General features: G+C 41.5%; 2 protein-coding genes across 2 annotated transcripts in view; one reads left to right on the top strand and one right to left on the bottom strand.

Annotated features, from left to right (window-relative positions):
• The window catches only part of LOC311041427 (uncharacterized protein), an 11,924-nt gene extending 1,853 nt beyond the window's left edge, over positions 1 to 10,071 (top strand). The window contains exons 3-10 of the mRNA XM_084051800.1: positions 1,356 to 1,494; positions 1,977 to 2,130; positions 3,405 to 3,505; positions 4,698 to 4,917; positions 5,061 to 5,160; positions 6,184 to 6,542; positions 8,202 to 8,486; positions 9,881 to 10,071. Coding sequence (XP_083907926.1) covers positions 1,356 to 1,494; positions 1,977 to 2,130; positions 3,405 to 3,505; positions 4,698 to 4,917; positions 5,061 to 5,160; positions 6,184 to 6,542; positions 8,202 to 8,486; positions 9,881 to 9,991 — 1,469 coding nt within the window. The 3' untranslated portion in view covers positions 9,992 to 10,071. The remainder of the gene's footprint in view (positions 1 to 1,355; positions 1,495 to 1,976; positions 2,131 to 3,404; positions 3,506 to 4,697; positions 4,918 to 5,060; positions 5,161 to 6,183; positions 6,543 to 8,201; positions 8,487 to 9,880) is intronic.
• Positions 10,072 to 13,253: 3,182 nt separating this feature from the next.
• LOC311041430 (retinol dehydrogenase 13) lies at positions 13,254 to 21,372 on the bottom strand. The gene is made up of 7 exons (XM_084051803.1): positions 21,316 to 21,372; positions 19,095 to 19,229; positions 18,477 to 18,668; positions 16,387 to 16,548; positions 15,808 to 15,927; positions 14,566 to 14,770; positions 13,254 to 13,674 (listed from the first exon to the last, which is right to left on the bottom strand). Exons 1-7 carry the CDS (start codon positions 21,353 to 21,355, stop codon positions 13,563 to 13,565), a joined length of 966 nt encoding a protein of 321 aa, XP_083907929.1. The 5' UTR covers positions 21,356 to 21,372; the 3' UTR covers positions 13,254 to 13,562.
• Between the last annotated feature and the right edge of the window lie 172 nt (positions 21,373 to 21,544).

Genomic DNA, 21,544 nt, shown 5'->3' with positions numbered 1-21,544 from the left:
ACACTCTGGTGGTGACATAACAGTGGAGATGGTGAAACCTGTAATATTAACAGTCATTCTTCTTAATTTCATTCATTTATTTATTTGTCATTTGGCTGACTTTTAGCTGGTGAAACGAATCCATTAAAGGGATATTTCACCCCCAAAATGACTTTTTTTCAATCTATTACATACTCACCCCATGGAGACTTGAATTCATGGATATTTTATTGTTTTTGTCACATTCACATTTGATGACCGACAGCGGTTCCGGTAGGAGACACAAAGAGTCTCCTTTGTGTCTCCTACCGGAACCGCTGCCTACCGGTCCGCTGATCATCACAATATTGTCTTAGGAATGAGACAAAAACAAAAACATATCCATGAATTCAAGTCCCCATGGGGTGACTCATTTCTTTTCCTTTTTTTGGGTGAACTATCCCTTTTAAGAATCATTATACGATTTTTGGCTATTCAAAAATATCAGATCTACAAGCTCATATCGCGGCACCGAGTGCCGCGATATGAGCTTGTAGATCTGATATTTTTGGAAAATGTGTGCAATATCTTATAACGGTTTTCTGAAAAAACGCATGTTGCTCTATCAGTGGTTCTCAAACCTTTTCATGTCAAGGACCACCCAAACTTATAGGCCTATGTGTTTGGCCACCTGACCCCCATCAAAACATGTTGTTCCAGGGACCCCCAGAGAGCAAAGATTTGAGTTAAACATGTTGTTGTCGTATTTAAAGATTTGCACAAATGTTCAAGAGTTTTCAAAAATAGCCGATGAGCTACAAGCTTGTAGATCTGCTATTTTTGAATAGCCAAAGTATAAAATAATGGTTATAGCTCAACTCTAAAATGACACAGATGCGTTCCCGGATTGAAAGGGTTAAACTATTCCTTTTTGCCGGTAACCCCCTCATACCCCACTTTGAGGACAACTGCTATAATAAAGTACTTGATAACGTGTGTCAGGTAACATCACAGTGTGATACATAGGGCTGGGACGATATATCGATATTGTGATATATTGCGATACTTCCCCTCGCAATAAATAATCGGTATACTGCCGAAAAATATCAATATTATTTTTGTTTTCACTCTGTACATATAGTGTTACTTTTTCTGTATTTTTGTGATGATTTTGAACTGTTTGGTGCTATTTCATGTGTTTATGAATTGAATACAAGGACTATCGTGATATATCGTTGGTGAAATGTCTTGCAATATATCGAATATCGTGATATTATTGTTATCGAGGGCCTAATATCGCCACAGATATCGTAACGTGAGATACCTATATCGTCCCACCCCTAGTGATACACAGACTAGTAATGTTAATCTTAGCTCTTTGTGTTGATGTTTTACAGATTTGTCCTGGGTGCCTCCATCCTTCTCTCTGCTGAAGAGAGACGGAGGCTATGTTTCTGGAATAGTCAACTCTGAAGAAGAGCTGGGAACACTGCTGGCCAACCACAAACTAGCCACACTCAGTTCTTTCTTACAGTGGTATGTATCAACTATCAAGAAGGAAATCTGCACACCAAGAATTGTGGGAACGGTGTTTGCGGGGCTTAAAGCCGCAACTAAGTGAAACCATCTTTCAGGGTGGAAATCTTTGACAACGCTCTGTGTCCCGTCTCCATGTACACGGAGGAAAAGGCAAAACGGGTGTCGTTGCCAGGTGTTGTGAGAGAAATAAGCAGCCAGTCCTATGAAAACAAGCCCCAAAGAGGCGACTAGGCTACATTAGCACTTTAAACCTATACTGCAGTACATTGGCTATTTGAAAATAGCCGATCTACAAGCTCACAGTGAGCTTATAATAAGTGGACATGGCAACCACACAACGACACGTTTTCACTAGAGAGCGTTGTCATCTAAACGTGGCCTTAGAAGATCTTTGTAGAATGGGCTTCAGGTCTGAATGGGTTAAAGAGTGTGTAAGTTTAAGACTACTAGTGGTTAATGTGTGACCCTTCTCATCCTAGGTCCAGCAACGAGCGCAAACTGAGCAGTGACTCTAGCAAGCTGAGAGTGATGTGGCAGGTGGAGGACTATTGTGAAGACACACCGCTCTCTGTGACCAAGAGAGTCATTATGAACTGTCAGCATGGCAAAGAATACGCCGCTTCTACGGCTAAGGTACAACGGCAGAACCACATAGGGCTGCAACTATCTGTTATTCTCCTAGGGATTTATTCTATCCATTACTTTTCCCATTAATCGTATAATTGAGAACCGTGTTTTTTCACATGAATCAACACTAAAACATTCAAATAGATTTTTTAAATAATGAACTAAACCGTTTAGTCTGAAAGCGCTGTTTTATATGTTGTTTTATAACCGTGGTGTGTAAAAATGGCTGATCTACAAGCTCACACACTGTAGATCTGCTATTTTTGAGAATGTTTGTCACCATATATTTAATGATGATGTATTTGCCTGTGTGTAATCTTGTCAGCAGGTTTACAATTAGTTTAGCAAATCATTTCTGTCAGGCAGAAACCATGTATGTCCCAATCGGGTGCATTTCTCCTTTCCGACATGTCGCCTTTCCGACGTTGACTAACCCTATACCTAACCCTAACCCTAACCCTAACCCTAACCTTAACCGCACGCGGAAGCCACTAGTCGGAGTGGTGAGATGTCGGAATGGAAGGAGCACCCCGTCCCAATCTGTCACTTTTCAGAAAATGTAAAAAAGAACCACTGTTACAATGTAGTTATTGTTTTGTCACAAGCTCTTGCTAATACCTTTCTTTGGTTCAATATTTATAAAAACCCACAGACACAAAACACAGAAGACTGCAAAAATAGAAGATTGTCTATTTTGCTACTTTTGTGTGACATTGTAGTATGGCCAAGTAGCATTCATTTACAAACAAGTTGGTGTGACTGACTGTGCCACAGTGTTGATTTCGTCGACTACCTTTTTTCACTGACGAAAACGTAATAAAAACTAAGCTATGATGACTAAAACTGTGACTAAATATATTGACAATTTCGCCAACAAATAAAAAATAGATTAAAATGTTAGTGAGGGACTAGTGGAGAAAAGATCCAGTAGAACTAAAAGACGCTTGGGTGTTGAGCTCTGAAAATAGCAGATACAAGCTCACAACGCGTCGCAGAGCTTGTAGATCTGCTATTTTCAGCATGCAACCAAGTTTAAAATCAGCCTTTTTAAGACGCCATCAAGGCACCGCCAAAATACATTTTAGTCGACTAAATCAACTGTAGATTTAGTCGACTATAATCTTATGAAATTTGTCGACTAAAACTAGACTAACAGTAAAACATTTCATATGACTAAAACTAAATGGAATTTTATTCAAAAGACTATGACTAAAACTAAATCAAAATTTGCTGTCAAAATCAACACTGCTGTGCCAATCATTGATGAACTCGCCCAACAGGAGGATTCTCTGGAACACGTCTACACCAGAAAGAGGTGCTGTGAGAAGAGAGTGAAGAAACTGGATTGTCCGGCAAAACTGTTTATCCGATACGTGAAGAGGTACGTTTTTATTTTAATGTATTAACCCATTAAGACCAGGAACACATACTGTGTCATTTTAGATTTATTTGAGCTATAGCCATTATTCTATGCTTTGGGCTATTCAAAAATAGCAGATAATACAAGCTCATAGCACGGCACAGAGTGCCGCGCTATGCACTTATAGGCTCTGATGCAGCCTGACAGCAAGTCGCGGGCGGGTTCGATACCAGAGTCCGGCGGCCTTTTGCTGCGTGTCACTCCCCGTCTCTCTCTCTCCCTGTTTCCTGTCAGTCTTCACTGTGCTATCCACATAAGGCAGAAAAGCTAAAAAAATGTATCTTTTAAAAAGAAAAAAAGACCACCAATGTACCATGATGCTGCGCTCACATCAGCAACTACAAAGAGACAGGCTATTGAGCAGGCATCAACATCGCACTAGCAACTACAAAAGCTTCTAAATGTCCAATAACCTTCTCTCCCACATGGTTGGGGGGAATGAATGATTTCCATCAGCCAGTTCCCTGTTCTTTTTAACCCATGCCTTTATATGTTCCTTTATATTCTTCTTGCTCGTTGCTCCCACACACTGAGGCAGGCTTGATGACGTCAACAAGCGTGTTGCGCAACACTTAACCCATTAAGACATGAGGACGATTCTACAAATGTCCTCTAAATCCTAACAGTTTTTTGAAAAAAAATATGTTGCTATAATATCAGTGGTTCTCAAACCTTTTCATGTTGAGGACCCACAAAATGATATGTATTTGGCCACGGACCTCCATCTCAAAATATTTAGTTCCAGGGACCCCCCAGAAGCAAAGATTTGAGTAAAAAATATTTGCTTAAAAAATATATTTATATTCAAAGATTTGCACGCCTTTTCACGATTTAAAAAAAATGCAGATCTACCAGCTGGTAGCACTCGGTGGTAGCTGGTAGCACTCGGTAGCACTCGGTGCCACGTTACCAACTTGTATATCTGCTATTTCTGAATAGCCAAAGTGTAAAATAATGCTTTTTAGCTCACATCTAAAAATGACACAAATGCGTTCCCGGTCTTAGTGGGTTAAAGACCGACTCTGCGACAGTGCAGCTGACCACACTTGGTCATTTTGTAGCGTTTTTTTGTTGCCAGTGTGAACGCACCATAAGGACAAGCGTGATAGGTGTGGATGTTTTGACCAAACGTGTGTTTTATAAATTGTTTTAGGTATGACACGTTTAGTGTCAAAGGAAACTCCTCCAGGTTTAAGAAAGAAGAAACGATGAAGAAGCTGAAGCTGGAGATGGCCAAAACCACCCCGCCCACCTCAACGTTCATCCACGTCAAGCTCCCTCTGGTGGAGGCTCACCAGAACCACCCCATGGACTCTGGGTGTGGCCAGTCCAAACGGAAACGCCGCAAAGTGAAAGACAAGACTCTGGAGACGGTAGGACTGGGATGTAAATCTTTAATTATGCGTTCCTATTTTCAATACGCCTAAAAAAACACAGTTCAATCATTAATCACAATTATTCATATGACAATTTATCAAAGATTACATGATCGTGACAGCACTCTCTGTCACCGCAGGCTGAGCCAATCACACAGCAGCAAGGAGCCCAACCCCCCCAGGAACAGGATAAACCCAGCTCCACCCCTCTGCATCATGTGGATACAGCACAGCCTGAGCGTACGTCCTGTTTATCACTGTCTACTTTTCTTTGACTGGAAATTGTATTATTGACATTTTGCAGGTTATATTTGAAAATGTTTGAATATGGCTCAAGCGGGTAAATACAATAAAGTTTGGTTTATGTGTGTATTTTATATTTACTTGTTTTCTTGTTCATTTCAATTAAAGTGAAATCTTATACATGTTGAAGTTTAATAATTACAAGGTGTATTTATATGTGTTTGCTTATGAGTTAAATATTCTCAAACATAAACTTTAATCAAAAGTTTTTCAAATAGATTTCAAGGTTCGCAGCTTTTTGGTCATGGGTAATCAGTGTTCCACGACTCAAAAATCGGGTTCATCAGATCCCGAAAATCTGGCAAATAGCGGACCTACAAGCACACAACGTGTCGCGATGCGACACATTATGAGCTTGTAGATCGGCTATTTTCGTGCGACAAAGTGTGAATTGTGCTCATAAATGCAGTGTTAATTTAGTTGACTAAGACTAAAAGACTAAGATTTTGGTATTTAGTCGACTAGACTAGGACTAAACAATTTGAGATGACTAAAATAGGACTAAAACTAAATGGTGTGTTATTTATAAGACGAAGACTACATCAGAATTGGCACACTGGTATTTAGGTACCATGCAGTGTTAATTAAACCCTCCAGAAAAACGTGGGCTAAAATCCTTGATTTTGTGAGGAAGTAGCAGGGTTCCTATGCGGTGAAATTGTGTGATGCGATGCTATTGGATGTGATGCGCATATTATGCGATGTGATGCGATTAAGCCGCTTTGAAAAAAAAATAACTCCACATAATTATGCGTCATTTTGCTGATTATGCGATAAATTATGCGATCGCATAATCACGGTTTTCTGGAGGGTCTAGTTAATTTGTGTTAATTTGTTGACTAAGACAATAAATATTTTGACATTTAGTCGTGTGTTATTCAAAATACTAAATCAGAATTTGCTGGCAAAACTAACACTGCATAAATGTTTCTTTATTTCGTGTTTATTTGTTTTCTTCAGACACGACTCGGCCCAAGACGGTGACGCTCTGCCCGCTGTGCTTCAAGCCGTACCTGACCATGGCCTCTCACCTGAGGAAGGCGCACAAGGTGGCCAACAAAGAGGAACGGGCGCTGCTGCTGGACCTGGCGGCCAAGCGGGTGGACATCAGGGACGCGGCCTGCCCCGTGTCGGGGTGCACGTACAAGAGCGACCGGCTCTACACGCACCTGCTGGTGGAGGGCCACGCGGGCCTGAGCAAGGACGAGGCGGAGAGCTTCATGGACACGGTGCGGAAGGAGAGGACCGTGAGCCTCCTGGCGGCTCTGAGGGCCACCAACCCCTCCTGCCCGGCCATGGCGACCACCCTAGACCTGCAGGTGAGGTTGAGGGTCCTTAAAACCCGTTCAACATCCGGGAACGCATCTGTGTCATTTTAGCATTTCAGCCATGACGATTATTTTTATACTTTGGGGCGGACTATTCAAAAATAGCAGATCTACAAGCTTGTACAAGCTACAAGCTTGTAGCCTCGCGGAAAAGGCTGGTCACTAGCCTTTTTATGTCGCAACTTGATTATGGCGATGTTGTGTACCGATTCGCCTGTTCCTCAACATTGGGCACTAGCCTTTTTATGTCGCAACTTGATTATGGCGATGTTGTGTACCGATTCGCCTGTTCCTCAACATTGGGCAGACTTGATCCCCTTTTTCATGCTGCACTGAGGTTTATTACCAGCTCTACCTACAGGACACACCATTGTATTCTGTACTCCTTAGTAGGGTGGTCCTCCTTAGCATCTCGCAGGTTGCTACATTGGTACACTTTTATCTATAAAGCCATTCTTGGTAATCTCCCTACTTATATTTGTTCAAAATTTGAACTAGTCCAATATTCGCTTAACCTCAGATCAAATGCTTGGATGCGCTACGTCATACCCAGTAACAAATCTGAGGCAGGGAAAAATAGCCTTGCTTTTTTTGGGCCCTGGTTGTGGAATGACCTACAGACCAGATTAAAATTGGCTTCTTTGATCCCCCTAGTGAGTTTTAAGAGGATTGCCATCGGCACACTCTCCAGCCATTGCTCCTGCTTTGACGAGTAGCAAACGCTGTGATCTTAGTTTATATTAGCTTAGTAGTTTCATGATATATTGTTCTTATTCGTTTTTTATTAGTCTGCTAATGGTTAGCTATTTAGATTGTCTCTGAGCCTCCCTGGTAGTAGGTTTTTCTTGGTATTACGGATGTCATTTGTTTGTCTTTGTCATGTCATGTATTTGTTGTTACTGGCAGAGCTGTGTAAAATATATTTGCCTCTTCTCTTGGCCAGTGCACACTCGTAAAAGAGACTATGGTCTCAATGTGATTTTACAGGTTAAATAAAGGTTAAATAAAAATGATCTGCCTTTTTTACCACTGGGTTAAATGTAGAGTAGATTGGCGTCCCAGAGATTTATAAAAAAAAAAAAAAGGGTGTCGGTTGTAAACTGGGGGATCCTTGCCGTTCTAAAGCTTGAGACTCAACTGTTCTAGGCGACATAGAAAACGTCTTTTAGAAGTGTTTAACATTTAACCGGGGACGCTGTGGGCGCTGAGGGCGTGTTCTCTCCTCCGCGTCATCAGTGCCCATACCCTAGGTGGGGTTGGCGAAAGGGCCTTTCTGTGTGGAGTTTGCATGTTCTCCCCGTGTCTCCTAGGTTAGGTACCCTCACAAAAACCATGTAGTAATCCTTGTCTCTAGATACTGCCTCCCCCTGGTCAGCTGGGGCGCCTGATGGAGGGGAAATGAACTGGTTGGAATAACGTGTTCCAACCAGGGAACTTCCCCCCCTGTCCGGTGATGAGAAGCAGCTTGCTAGCTCTCATGCATTGAAGGAGGCATGAGCTTGGCTCTAGGCTCTCCCTTGGCTGGCAGAGGGAGTGTAGCGCCCAGGATTACTTAGACAATTGGTACTGGGTGAGAAAATGGGATACAAAATCATGGGAAAAAAAATAATAATAAGTGTTTTAACATTTAACTTCCTGATCCCCCTGCAGACACCCTGGGCGTGCATGGGCGGGGAACAGCTGGTGGAGGAGGCGTTCATACCCAGCTACGGCGAGTGGGAGGAGCCCCAGTGCGACGACGACGGTGGCGCCGAGTCGGAGGACGACCCGGCGTGCGCCGACGCCGAGTGCGCCAAGCGCCTGGAGCGTTTCCGCGAGGCCAACGAGAAGCTCACGCTGAACAACCGCAGGCTGGAGGAGCAGCTCTCTGAGATGAAGACCAAATACAAACATCTGGAGAGAAAGCACCGGGGCCTGTGTGAGGCAGCCGGCGTGGTGAGTGTGAAGCTTGAGGCCAGCCTGAGGACCTCCGTGGTTGATTAGAATATGAGCCCAGAGAGGAAAGGACTGAGAGAATTATTTTTTTATGGTAGGAGGCTAGCCGTCTTTATAAAAGTGTGTGTTTGTTTGTTTAACCCATTTAATCCGGGAACGCATCTGTGTCACTTTGTGATTTCATTGAAGCTCATAGCGCAGCTATGAGCTTGTATATCTGCCATCTACACATACACATACACACACACATACATTTTTTTAAACTCAAATCTTTGCTAAATATTTTGAGATGGTGGGGTCCACGGACAAATACATAATAATAATTTAGGGGGTCCTTGACATGAAAAAAGTTTGAGAACCACTGATAAGTTTTTTTTTTCAAAACAACTGTTTGGATTTAGAATACATCTGTAGAATCCCCAAAGATTTTCACAAAGTTTCACGTTTTGTCCAAAAAAGGAAGCAGATCTACAAGCTTATGAGCTTGTATATCTGATGTTTTTGAATAGCCCAAAGTATGAAATAATGGTTATAGCTAAAAATCTAAAACGACATGGTATGCGTTCCCGGATTGAATGGGTTAACTGGACGTAGTGGCGAATCGCTGGACTGATCAGCGCCAAATGTCTCGTGCACATTGACCATAGGCCACAGTACCTCAGAGCATTCTCCTTCACATTATGTTTCACACATTTTCAAAATGATTTAACTTTCATTTAAAGGCATTGTAGGGAGTTCAGACATAATCAAAGAAAAAAACTGTTGTCAAACACTGCCCCTCCAGCAGTTCTTTTCCCCGACCACCAGGGGGTGACGCAGGGCGGACTTTTTAAATGAGTCATGCCCAAAATAGGTTGCCTTATGCGGATTCAATTCGCGGAAATGCCCGACCCTACGGTTCTCTGAATTTATATTTTTAAATAGGCTCTTTCATGATAAATTGACCACATATATGAAGCTAAACAACTAAATTCTATCCAAACGATTTTTTAAAAGTAAATTATGTGCCTCAAAAAAGAAATTTGAGAGCGTTTTAAAACCGAAAGTAAAAAGTTGATACGGGCACGGACGCGCACGGACACGCACATGCGTGCGTTAATTTACGTCCCGGTAGTAAACAACATGAATATAAACAGAAGGGAAAATACGGATTTCAGATAGAGGACTGTGTGTCATTGCAGGAAAACACCCCAGCATCATTATATAGTGGCTGATAGAGGGGAGAAAATGCAAAAAATATATATATACATATTTTTTAAATTTAGGCTTAATGTTCCCTACAATGCCTTTAATAACGGAAGTCAATCTGGCTCTGATGGGACTGAAACCTTTCCCAAAAATAAGGATTCTTTCTCTATTTGTGATTGGTCTTATTTGTGTTATTTTTTTGACAGCCGATGCTAGAAGCGGGTGCGTGTGGACGGGGGAGGAAAGCGGCCGTGAAGAAGAGACGAGCAGCCGGCTCTGAGGAGGAGAGACACGGCCAAGTGGGCCGCCTCAGATGAACCAACATCTTCTTCATTTCAAGGACCTCCATAACTCTCATAGTTTCACACATGGACCCGTAGAGGCCTATAGATGTGTCTGTACAGCCTGTTAACTTTTGTAAGTGCATCCCGAGACGGGACAGGCCGCATCCCTGATGTCCACCCGCTAGGCTGCCAGGTCCAGCAGCAGCAGCAGCAGTGCCCTCTCTTCTTTGTTGCTTAAAGGAGCATTTCACCCCTGGAAGAACTTACAGTCACTCAATGTTAATAATATTTGTAGTAGATAACAGTAGCAAAATTTTAAATTTGCACCCTATGGCCAGAAAAATATAGAAGTCTGTGTGTTTGACTGGGGTTTGACTGGACTGCTGCATTACTACAATGACCATAATGCTTTGGGGCACTGCCCTTCCTTGTGGGGAGGGGAGGCTGCGTGGGGGTGTGGTCTACACTGTAGTCAGGAAATAAGGTGAGATAAAGAGACTATGAGTCAAATGACTCATAAGCTAAATTCCATTCCCCAAAGCTCGGTCACTTGCTCACTCTCGCTTCCTCCACTCGCGCCTAAGCCCCGCCCCTGCGAGGAGCCGAGGATTATTTGCGAGGACGGAGTGGTCGAGCGGTTGCCCTCAAAGGATCGGACTGCACTCAGCGTCATTTCAAAGCGACGGCAAATTCCGCGATCACTTATGACGTCTCACACAGCTGGATCCGTGGATAAAAATATACATGCATAGAATAATATGCAGACCTAGAATAATACAGAATATAAGAATAGATAATTCATCAATGTGGATGGATGGCCACATCGTTATCTTTATAGTTAACATTGTTGTGCAAAGCCATTTATTCCTGAAATAGCGCCAGGATGAGCAAACCTACATTTATGAATTTAATCCTGAACTGTCCCTCTTATTGCTCGTACAGTCCCCAGAACCCCGGTACATAAATTTACTCCATGAAGTGTAGATGCGTGTCAAAAAGGAAACGTCGCAGCCGAGGGGCGCGCAGAACGGTGGATGCATATTTATAGCAGAAACAGGTTCACATTTAACTATAGCCATACTCATTCAATTCTGAACCGATTCTTACATTTTTAAATGCTCTATTAGCTGTGAAGGGTCTTCTTTCATGTGTATCAGTCATGATTGTTTCGCCATCAAACAATATCAAGCAAAAAGGAAATATCGGCGGGTCCTTAATCTCCACCGCGCTGTTCGCGCACTTCTCGTCCTAAAACACCCTCGCCCCAGGTCTAATCCGGCGGCCTCGGCCACACAAGAGCGGATCACACAAGATCCGCTCTTGTGTGAATCTACGCATTTACATTGACAAAGCATTGGCAGATTCCGCCCCAGAGGTAAAATAAAAGTGCGGTGGGAGCGCGCCCTTAATGGGTTAATGTTGCGCAGGTCTGCTTGTGGATTTTGTAAATATTTAATATTTTGCTTGTGACTAAATAACTACATTCATCCATTGGAATACAGGTTCTGTATATCAATTAGTTATTTTTGTTTATATGTATATATATGTCCAGTGTATTTCCAATGGCAAATGCACCGTCTATTTCTGCCCCTTTGAATTGACCTGCATAAAAAATAGAGAGACCGTTTCAGATGCATCATCATAACGCCGGTTCATTATCAAACGCATATTAAACGTAATTAAAAATGACATTTTATTAATGTTTGCTTTAATAAAAGTCGTTTGGACAGACGATTCCATAAATTGTACTGAAATGTGTTCATGAAACTAATAAATTCACATTTGCCAATTCAATGATCTCAGTCAAGCAGCGTTCTTGCATTATGCATTAACCCATTGAGACCTGCTGCTACCTATACGTTGTTATACCTTTCAATCCGGATGCCACCTCTGTGTCTCATTAGTTGTTGCTATAATATAGTAACATCATTTTTTAATTTTTAATTTTTAGTAATATTTGAACGTTTTCAGAAAACTATGGTTAGGTTTTAGAAGGCGTTTTTAGAATCGGCCTCAGGTCGAAATGGGTTAAACAGTAATACCAAACAACAACTCATTCACTGCCAGACTTATTTCTGCCAGCTATCTTTTCGATTTTCTTACTTTTTCAAGTAGCCACAGAATATTTATCTCCGGTATGATCGATCCCCTGATGGTTGCTAATCACTGAGGGTTTCACTGTGCTTCCAGCATCAGAAATACTTAAAAATGCTCTGTCTGTTCTGGTACTGTTAGAAAACTGGAAACATTTTATAGTCTGGTTTGGACTGGTTCCTGTCATAGTCCTCCCACTGCAATGACACAATAAACAGCAAATGAGGTACAGAAACATCCAGGGCCGTTTCAGAGGACACTTCATCGTCATCTTTGCACAGGAATAGGAGATCCATACTGGGAGTAGAACGGTTAATCAACAAATCGGTTTAATCAATTACAAAAGATCATTAATTTAAATAAAAACCCCAAAAAAGGATATTTTTAAATAAAACAAATACCAGATCTACAAGCTCACAACGCGATGTGTTGTGAGCTTATAGATAGGCTATTTTCATTGATTTTGTGCAACACTGCTGAAGGACAAATGAAAAATAGTTGATTATTAAAGAAACCTTAGAATTATTTTTGCGACAATTCATTGATTTATAAAAAAACAATTATCGCTGGGAAAATAATCGATAATTGCACCCCTAATCGACACAGATCCAACCAATGAGCTTGCACTATACTGTCAGATGGATGCATGATATTGTGCTTCGCTTTGTGCGTTCAATGTGCGGTGTAATTTAGAGACTTAAGATGGGTCAGTGTTTTTGCCTTCCAGTGCGTCTACGGGCATACATGGGCAACTGGCGGCCCGGGGGCCACATGCGGCCCCCACCTTCACTAAATGCGACCTGCATGTTAATATCGGAATACTGATATATTATTGATTTCAGCTGTTACAATTCCAAACTTGACGCGTTTTAATTACTTCAGTCTATAATAGTAGCTTAATTGACTAAAAGAAAAATTCTATTGTCTTTTTTATGTCCAACGTATTTGTATTTAAGTTCATAAAGTTAACATAAGTATAACTAAATGCATTTGAAATTAAATAAAAAATTAAACTTTTCAGGATTCCAATTCAAAAATAGTAAAAACAAATTCAGGATTCCAATTCAAAAATAGCAAACAATAGCAGATCTACTATCTAGCTCAAAAACTATCTAGCTCAAAAACGTGTCGCACTGCGACACGTTTTCAGCTTGTAGATCGTCTATCTTTGCTACTTTTGTGTGACATAGAATGGCGACAGTATATGCAATGTGGCCCTCTGGAGTGAGTGTGGAGATTTAGTGGCCCTCTCTCTCCATCTTCAAAGTTGCCCACCGTAGACTTTACGGTGCATGCCATGGCGTAGTATATCAGAACGTGTGTCCTTTCCTTCTTTACAATAGCTTTGACAGAAAGCAGGTATAGTCGGCGCTGTTCCTTCCACTGGTAGAGGTTCCTCTACAACGATGAGAGGATCTAACATGGCCGCCGGCCGCCCCGGCTGGCACCAGGCTGGAGTAATCTCTTGTCTGCGGCGGTCCTGAGTTCTCGGTATGGGACGGGGGTCGGGTCAAAGTCGCGTTCCATCGGTTAAACCGACCAATAGGGCGCTCTCCTCCCACAATCTCCTGGCTACCTCGTCGTCCCTGGCCTGTGAAGCAGGAGTCTTCTCCTTGCAGTCACTGTGGAACAAACACACACAATCACTGTGTCAATGCGTCTTGTAATCACCACCCCCGCCATTTGTGAATACCCTTGTGGCCCACCAGCAGTGTTGATTTTGACAGCAAATTTTGATTTAGTTTTAGTCATAGTCTTTTGAATCAAATTACATTTAGTTTTAGTCATATTTTAGTCATCTGAAATGTTTTAGTTTTTGTCTAGTTTTAGTCGACTAAATATCAAAAGATTTTAGTCGACTAAATCTACAGTTGATTTAGTCGACTAAAATGTATTGTGGCGGTGCCTTGATGGTGTCGTAGTGGCTGATTTTACACTTGGTTGCGTGCTGAAAATAGCAGATCTACAGTGAGCTTGTAGATCTGCTATTTTCAGAGCGCAACACCCGAACGCATCCAAACATAAAGCGTCTTTTAGTTCTACTGTATCTCTTCTCCACTAGTCCCTCACTAACATTTTAGTTGTTTATTTGTTGATGAAATTGTCAATATATTTAGTCTTAGTTTTAGTCATCAAAGCTTGAGAACCGCTGATATATAGCAACATGCGTTTTTTTTCAGAAAACTGCGTCTTATTTCGTTTTTATTTCGTTTTCGTCAGTGAAAAAGGTAGTCGACGAACATTTTTCTTCATAGTTTTAGTTGACGAAATCAACACTGCCCACCAGTGGTGTCTGGCCCCACAGGTTGAGAACCAGCTGGCTTAATGCATATCTCTGCTGTCTGGCAGAAACCAGCTATGTCCAAAATATTAACTTTTCAGGAAATAAAAAAAAAAAAACATGTTTTTAGAACAACACAATACTGCCTCATCAAAGTTAGTATGGTGACTTTATACATGCTGGTCAGATACTTGAATCTGTCCAAACTTAACGTTTTCAGACGCTCTAATACCTGAAGTATCGTCCGGACAGGGCCTCCAGGCCCGGCGTGACGGAGCAGTAGATGGTGGTCTGGGCTCCCTCCGTGGGGGTCTTCATCAGGAGGACGGAGGGGGCCGACAGCAGCGTTCCCAGGAAGGGGAACCAGCTCTGCCAGTGTCTGCCCAGCTCTGTCTTAATCACCCCTGGGTGGAGGCTGTAGGACGTCACCCCTGTTCCTGTGAGGGGGGGGGGGGGGGTGTGTATAGCTATTGAGTTTTTGATATTATGCTGTTTAGACTGATGATAGGTTCTTGGTTTACCTATGGTCCTAGATTACTATTTGTATACATTTGATTTATTACCTCGTGTTTACCTTGCTTACTGTAAGTCACTCTGGATTAAATTGTAAATAGTATTTTTTTAATTATATATTGTTTTGGGTGTGACTATTTTCACGGCAGACCCGAACAATATCTGTGGCACGTTTGGGTGCAGATTGGAGCAACGGTGGTGTGGCCATAGAGTTAAAAATGGCGTGGCCCCTGACATGACCATTCTCATGGCCAAGTTGGCCAACCCCTGGACAGTGTTCAGTCAGGGGCCCCTAAACGTGGCCATTTTTACTTTGACATAATATGACAAAAAGCAAAAAAAAATAGCACATCTTTATTTTTTTGCTTTTATAAGACATGTTTTATTAAATTATTAAATTGTCTGACATTCTACACTTCCCAAAAGGAAATGCATGTATTTAACTGACTAGAAGCAAGGATCAAACATATCCCCACCGGCCATAAACATTAATGACCAGAGGAGGGATATATACATACATACATACATACATACATACATACATACATACATAATAGACAGATTGATTTATAGGTTTCTATAGATCAGGGGTCTTCAACATTTTCAGCCCAAGGACCCCCTAGCTGAGCGAGAGATGAACCAGGGACCCCCTCTATATTGTATAAAATTGCGTTTCAGATAAACTTTTGCTGTTCTTTTTTCCCTCTACGCCTATAACTCTTTGCCAAAAATAGCCGATCTACAAGCTCACAACGCCTCGCAGCGCGAGGCGTTGTGAGCTTGTAGATCGGCTATTTTTGGCTAAAGTTCTCCTCAGAGAAGGGATGCTAGGGTTCAAGTGGTTAATGTAAAAAGAAAAATCCTATCGCACAAAGATTTGGCAGACCCCCTGTAGTAACTCTGAGGACCCCCTAGGGGTCCCGGACCCCCTGTTGAAGACCCCTGCTATAGATCATGTTACCTTGCATCCTGTAGGCTAGCTCTCTGGAGAACAGGATGTTGGCTAGCTTGCTCTGTTGGTAGCTCGTTAAGGAGCTGTAGGGACGCTTGGCGAAAAATAAATCATCAAAGTCGATCTTCCCTAGAGAGATAAACACACAGAGACAAGTATGCGATGATTATTAATCACTGTTGAAATGATTACTGAAAATATAGTATTTAAGGGCCAGCAGTGGGTAGTAGAGACCACCAGAGGGCAGCAGAGGACAGTAGGCCTACACAGTAAAGAGCAGTGGTGGGAAAAGTACTCAAATGTTTTACGTAAGTAAAAGTATCAATACTGCAATGTAGAAATACTCTGTTACAAGTAAAAGTCTGGAATTCAAAATGTACTTGAGTAAGAGTACATAAGTATTGGTTTCAAAATGTACTTAAAGTACCAAAAGTAAAAGTACTGAAATGTTTGAAAATAGCAGATGACTAAAACATATCCACAAAAACTAAAACATATCCATGAATTCAAGTGTCCATGGGGTGACTAATCCATAGGGGAAAAAAGTCATTTTGGGGGTGAACTATCCCTTTAAATAGTATTTATTACCTCCTTTGTGAACGATGCTGGACACAATGACCACCCGGCTGGGGGCGGAGCTCTTCAGCTTGTCCAGCAGCAGATTGGTCAGCAGGAAATGTCCCAAGTGATTGACAGCCAGCTGGGTCTCAAAGCCGTCCTCTGTCAGCCACTTTGGACACATCATCACACCTAGACAGACAGACAGACAGACAGACAGGCAGGCAGACAGACAGACAGACAGACAGACAGACAGACAGATTTATGTCCATAGCTATGCATAGCATTGTGAGCTTGTAGATCGGCTATTTTCAAATGGCCGAAATGTATAGTGGTTAATGTATGTTTTGTAATAATAATCAAAATCTACAAGGTATCTAGTGACTAGTTTTCAAATAACTGTAGGGGAGTAGAAGTACAATATTTGCCTCTGAGATGTAGTGGAGTAGAAGTAGTGGAGTAGAAGTAAAAGTATTGGAAATTGGAAATACTAAAAAAGTACATATACCTGAAAATTGTACTTAAGTACAGTACTTGAGTACATGTACTTAGTTACTTTCCACCACTGCTAAAAAGGCTTTTTTGACAAATGTTTGCAGAATGTTCAGCTATCATGACATGTCTAGACGCTATAGGGTTCATGCAGGTTAAAAGCAAACTGTATGGCAGAACCAATGCAAAGACGTCATGTCAGGATTGGCTTCTAAAGCAGTGGCTGTGGGTTCGTTAGCGGCCCTCCGCGGCACTGTTCTGGCCCCTACAGTGTAATTCAGATGTCCCCATGCAGGCGTTTTAGCAGTCAGTGAGCTGGTTTGGTGCTTGTGTGCATGACTGCCACAAAATAAAAGAGCGACAGACGATGCCAGCGTGCTTGAATTCCATCGGTCATTAGTGTGTGTTCAGTTCCAGTGTTTCTCACTGAGACTTGTTTCAACTGATCTGGATTTAACTCTGCATGGAATAAATCCCCTGAATCAAACTATGAGTTTACCTTAAAGGAGTAGTTCACCCCAAAAATGTCTTATTTTCTATCAATTACACACCCCATGAAGCCTTGAATTCATAGATTTGTTTTTGTTTTTGTCGCATTCCTAAGCCAATAATACCGGCGGAAGGATGCTAATGTATCCGATAGGAGACACAAAGTAGACTCTTTGTGTCTCCTGCCGGAAATACACCCGGTCATCAAATTATTGGCTTAGGAATGCGACAAAAAACAAAACAAATCCAAGAATTCAAGGCTTCATGGGGTGTGAAACTGATAGAAAATATGTTATTTTTTGGGTGAACTACTCCTTTAAGACCGGGAACGCATCCGTGTCATTTTGAGATTTCTTTGGCTTTTTGTTGTGGAAAATGTGTCCAAATCTTTGAATATATATATGTTTTAAAGCAAACATTTTTAACTCTCGCCTTGCTAAACTATTACTAAAACTAAGTAATTTTTTTTTGTTTTTCAGGAAAAATAAAAAACTGATCCAAAACAAAACTATATGATATTTTTTAATCATTTCACCCAAAATGTTTATAACAAATTATGACTATTTTTATTTAAATATAGTTTAAATATATTAAATCTGACTTAGGCCAAAAATAAAAAGCGAAAAAATAAATAAAATCAGTAAATAATTTGGCTTAAGTCACAAAACCATGTGACTTAGGCCAAAAAAAAGCCTATTTTGTCCTAAGTCACACTAGGGAGTTCGGCCATTATACTAAAAGGGGAGTGAACATCATGATCCTTTTCAATTAGGAGATGGGCGATTTTACCAGAGGTGGCCAGTGTCATGAGGAGCTGACTTAGGCAAAAATATAATTTTCCTCAAAAAATGACTTAGGCCATTAATTTAGCAAGGTGACGATATGTTTTCTAAATTCTACCAGTTTCTTTTTTCTTTTCTTTTTTTTTTTTACTTGTTGCTATAATAACAGTGGTGATACTTTAGTGTGACTCTGTATGATCAAGCAGTGTCGTGAATATACGAGAAAACACAAAAAGCTAAAATATGGAGAGAAGAGGTTTCTGCCCGACAACAACGATATAATGTATAATTTTTGGGTTTGCCTGTCCTGCCAGATGCCGTGCTGCTTCTTGTGGGGTTTTGCTTCCTAAGTCTCACCAGCATTGTTGATGAGGATGTCCAGCCGGTCCTCCGTGCACAGGAACTCTTTGGCAAACTGCCTGACGGAGTGGAGAGAGGCCAGGTCCAGGTGTCGCACGCCCACGTTGCCATTTCCTGTCTGCTTCCTGATCTCCTCCGCTGCCAGCTCAGCCCGCGTCAGGTCTCTGCACGCCATGATCACCCTGGCACCTGAGAGGGCACCACGTTGGTTAAGACAATGTCAGCCAATGGAATCCAATAAGACATGCATTAAATCCTCAGCGTTAGTTAAAGGTAAGATCAGTGAAGTGTTTTTGGTTAAAACTAAACTTTTTTTTGTTAAAAGGTTAGAGTTAATGTGAGTGTTTGTTCAGTAACAGGAGGTCTCCCCGTCTCTCCAGCTCTTTGATAAACAGAAAACACATTTTCAGATGGGTTGCCAATTTCAGCCAATCAGGAGAGAGTACCCTTTCTACATTGCAATTTCTACATTGCAGTAATGATACTTTTACTTAAGTAAAAAATGTGAGTAGCCTACTGCTTCAGTGCCAGCTATATAGGACATAATTAACATTATGGGTATGGGCTTTAAGGGTTGTGACGGTGTATGCCATGCTGTGAGGTTCCCGTTCAGACCTCGTCTGGCCAGGTCTCTGGTGGTCTCCTTGCCGATCCCAGTGTTGGCCCCCGTGATCACCACCGTCTTCCCGTCCAAACGCAGCGGACAGCGACACACCCCGCCCCTGATCCACCACCGTAGACCCACCACCACTACACACACACACGCACACGCGCACGCGCACACGCACACGCACACGCACACACACACACACACACACACACACACACACACACACACACACATGAATATTTGTGAGGACAGTGGTTTTATATGAATACCATGTTTACAGTGTTTTGTCATTTTACAATGACAACACATCTACAGGCTCACAATGCAGCGCAGAGCAACACATTGTGAGCTTGTAGATCTGCTATTTCAGTGCACAACACCAGCGCATAACTAATTGTAGATCATATCAGGCATAACTCCAGCCCCTGATCCTATGGCCTAATTCTAACCCCAAACCTCAATCTTTTCCTGATTGTAAACCTAATTCTAAAAAGCTCTTTTAACCATAAAAGTACCATTTCTCAAATTATAATACACATGTGGGGACATGTGTATTATATCTCTCTCTCTCTCTCTCTCTCTCACACACACACACACACACACACACCCACTCACTCCGCCCCCCGCATGCACGCACGCACGCGCACAGACACACACACATACACACACACACACACACACACACACACACACACACACACACACACACACACACACACACACACACACACACACACACACACACACACACACACACACACACACACACACACACACACACACACAGTAACCATGATGACAGAAGCATCCTTTGGCTGTGTTCTGCTGGTAAAGTTAGTCACTTAACTTCTATAAACAGAAACACCATGCAGTAGTCAGTAGGTTACACACTATGGATTTGTTTAATGTAGTCGAACTAATTGATTTAATTGATTGTAAGAAATAATCAAAAAGAACAATAAATAGCTGATCTACAAGCTCACACTGCATGCAAAGCGAGTTGTATGCTTGTAGATCAGCTGTTTTTTTTTCAATTCTTATGCTATACATTGTATGAAAACAAAACATAGGGCTTCAGTTGTTAAGTCTCATATGGCGACTAAATGTCTTGTATGTTATTGTGTCTTTAATTATCATGATGAAGTGAATACATAGGACCACAATGGAAACAAGCCCTCAGGGCTTTTTGTGTTATCCTTTTAGCATCATTGTAAACTATTTACAAACTGTCATTTTGTATTTTAAAGCAAAATGCCAGACGCCAGAGCGATCAGTCGAAAAAGAGTATTTCTTTTATTCTGCATTGGTATATTTAGTTATTAGTTTGTTATTTTTATCCCCCACAAAAAAATGCCTTTCCATTATACAAGTAAACAAAAATAGCCTTAATGTACAGTCAGACAGAATCGCTAAGAAGATAATCCATAGTTTCAGCCCAAACATGATCCTACCTGTAGATTAACAACACTATGTTAAATACCCATTACATTACTGCAGCTGTCAATCTAATCAATTAGGCTACAGATAATTCATACTAAATCTCCATCTGATCATATTAATTTTAATTAATTTTAATTAGCTTTCCACTCATCCAACTGTCACTAATGAATAGCAGCCTAAGTCATTCCTTAGGATGAAACAAAGTGAAGCATTAACACCAGTGGTGTAAAGTAACTAAGTACATTTACTCAAGTACTGTACAATTTTGAGGTATTTTTTTTACTTTACTGGAGTATTTCCAATTTTCTGTACTTTTACTTCTACTCCACAACATCTCAGAGGCAAATATTGTACTTTTACTCCACTACAAATATTTGAACACTTTAGTTACTGGTACTTTGAGGATTTTGATTTGATACATTTCGCTCATTTGAAAATAGCCGATCTACAAGCTCACTGCTCACTACTGAGCTCGTAGATCTGCTATTTTCAAAAGATTTGTATACATTTCATACATTTGAAAACTTGTGAAATGGGACATTCTGCAAAATTAGCACTTTTACTTTTTGTACTTTATGTACATTCTGATGCCAATACTTTTGTACTTTTACTCAAGTACATGTTTGAATTCAGGACTTGTTTTGACTAGAAACAGAATAGCCTATTTCTATATTGCAGTATTGATACTTTTACTTAAGTAATGAAAAAAAATGTGAGTAGCCTACTTTTCCCACCACTGATTAACTAAAGGAGACAGACAGACAGTTGATTGCCATGGTGACTTACTGAGCACAGTGGCGGTCAGCACCGCTCCATGCCGGGCCATCTGAGTCCACTCCAGATCGGTCCACGGCGACTGGTGGTCCATGGCCGGTCCTCCTGACCCGCTGGTCAGCGGCTGGACCCAGAACCCACCGAGATCCGCCTTCATGTGGAAATAATGACCCCTAAAAGCTCTGCTTTCTGCTGTATTGTCAAAGCCCTTCCCGATAGCCTGCAGCGGCTCTGTGTGTGA

Source organism: Gymnoscopelus microlampas (genome assembly GCF_963454915.1).
Source record: "Gymnoscopelus microlampas genome assembly, chromosome: 3".
NCBI classification, from domain to species: domain Eukaryota; kingdom Metazoa; phylum Chordata; class Actinopteri; order Myctophiformes; family Myctophidae; genus Gymnoscopelus; species Gymnoscopelus microlampas.
This window is presented reverse-complemented; position numbering and strand designations above follow the sequence as displayed.

Excerpts from the sequence above, each read along its gene's own strand:
- LOC311041430 (XM_084051803.1), bottom strand. The coding sequence starts at position 21,355 with ATGGCCCGGCATGGAGCGGTGCTGACCGCCACTGTGCTCA. Across the intron at positions 16,549-18,476 it reads CATCCTCATCAACAATGCTG|GTGTGATGATGTGTCCAAAG; the intron begins GTGAGACTTAGG and ends CTGTCTGTCTAG. Across the intron at positions 13,675-14,565 it reads CTGTCCGGACGATACTTCAG|TGACTGCAAGGAGAAGACTC; the intron begins GTATTAGAGCGT and ends TTTGTTCCACAG.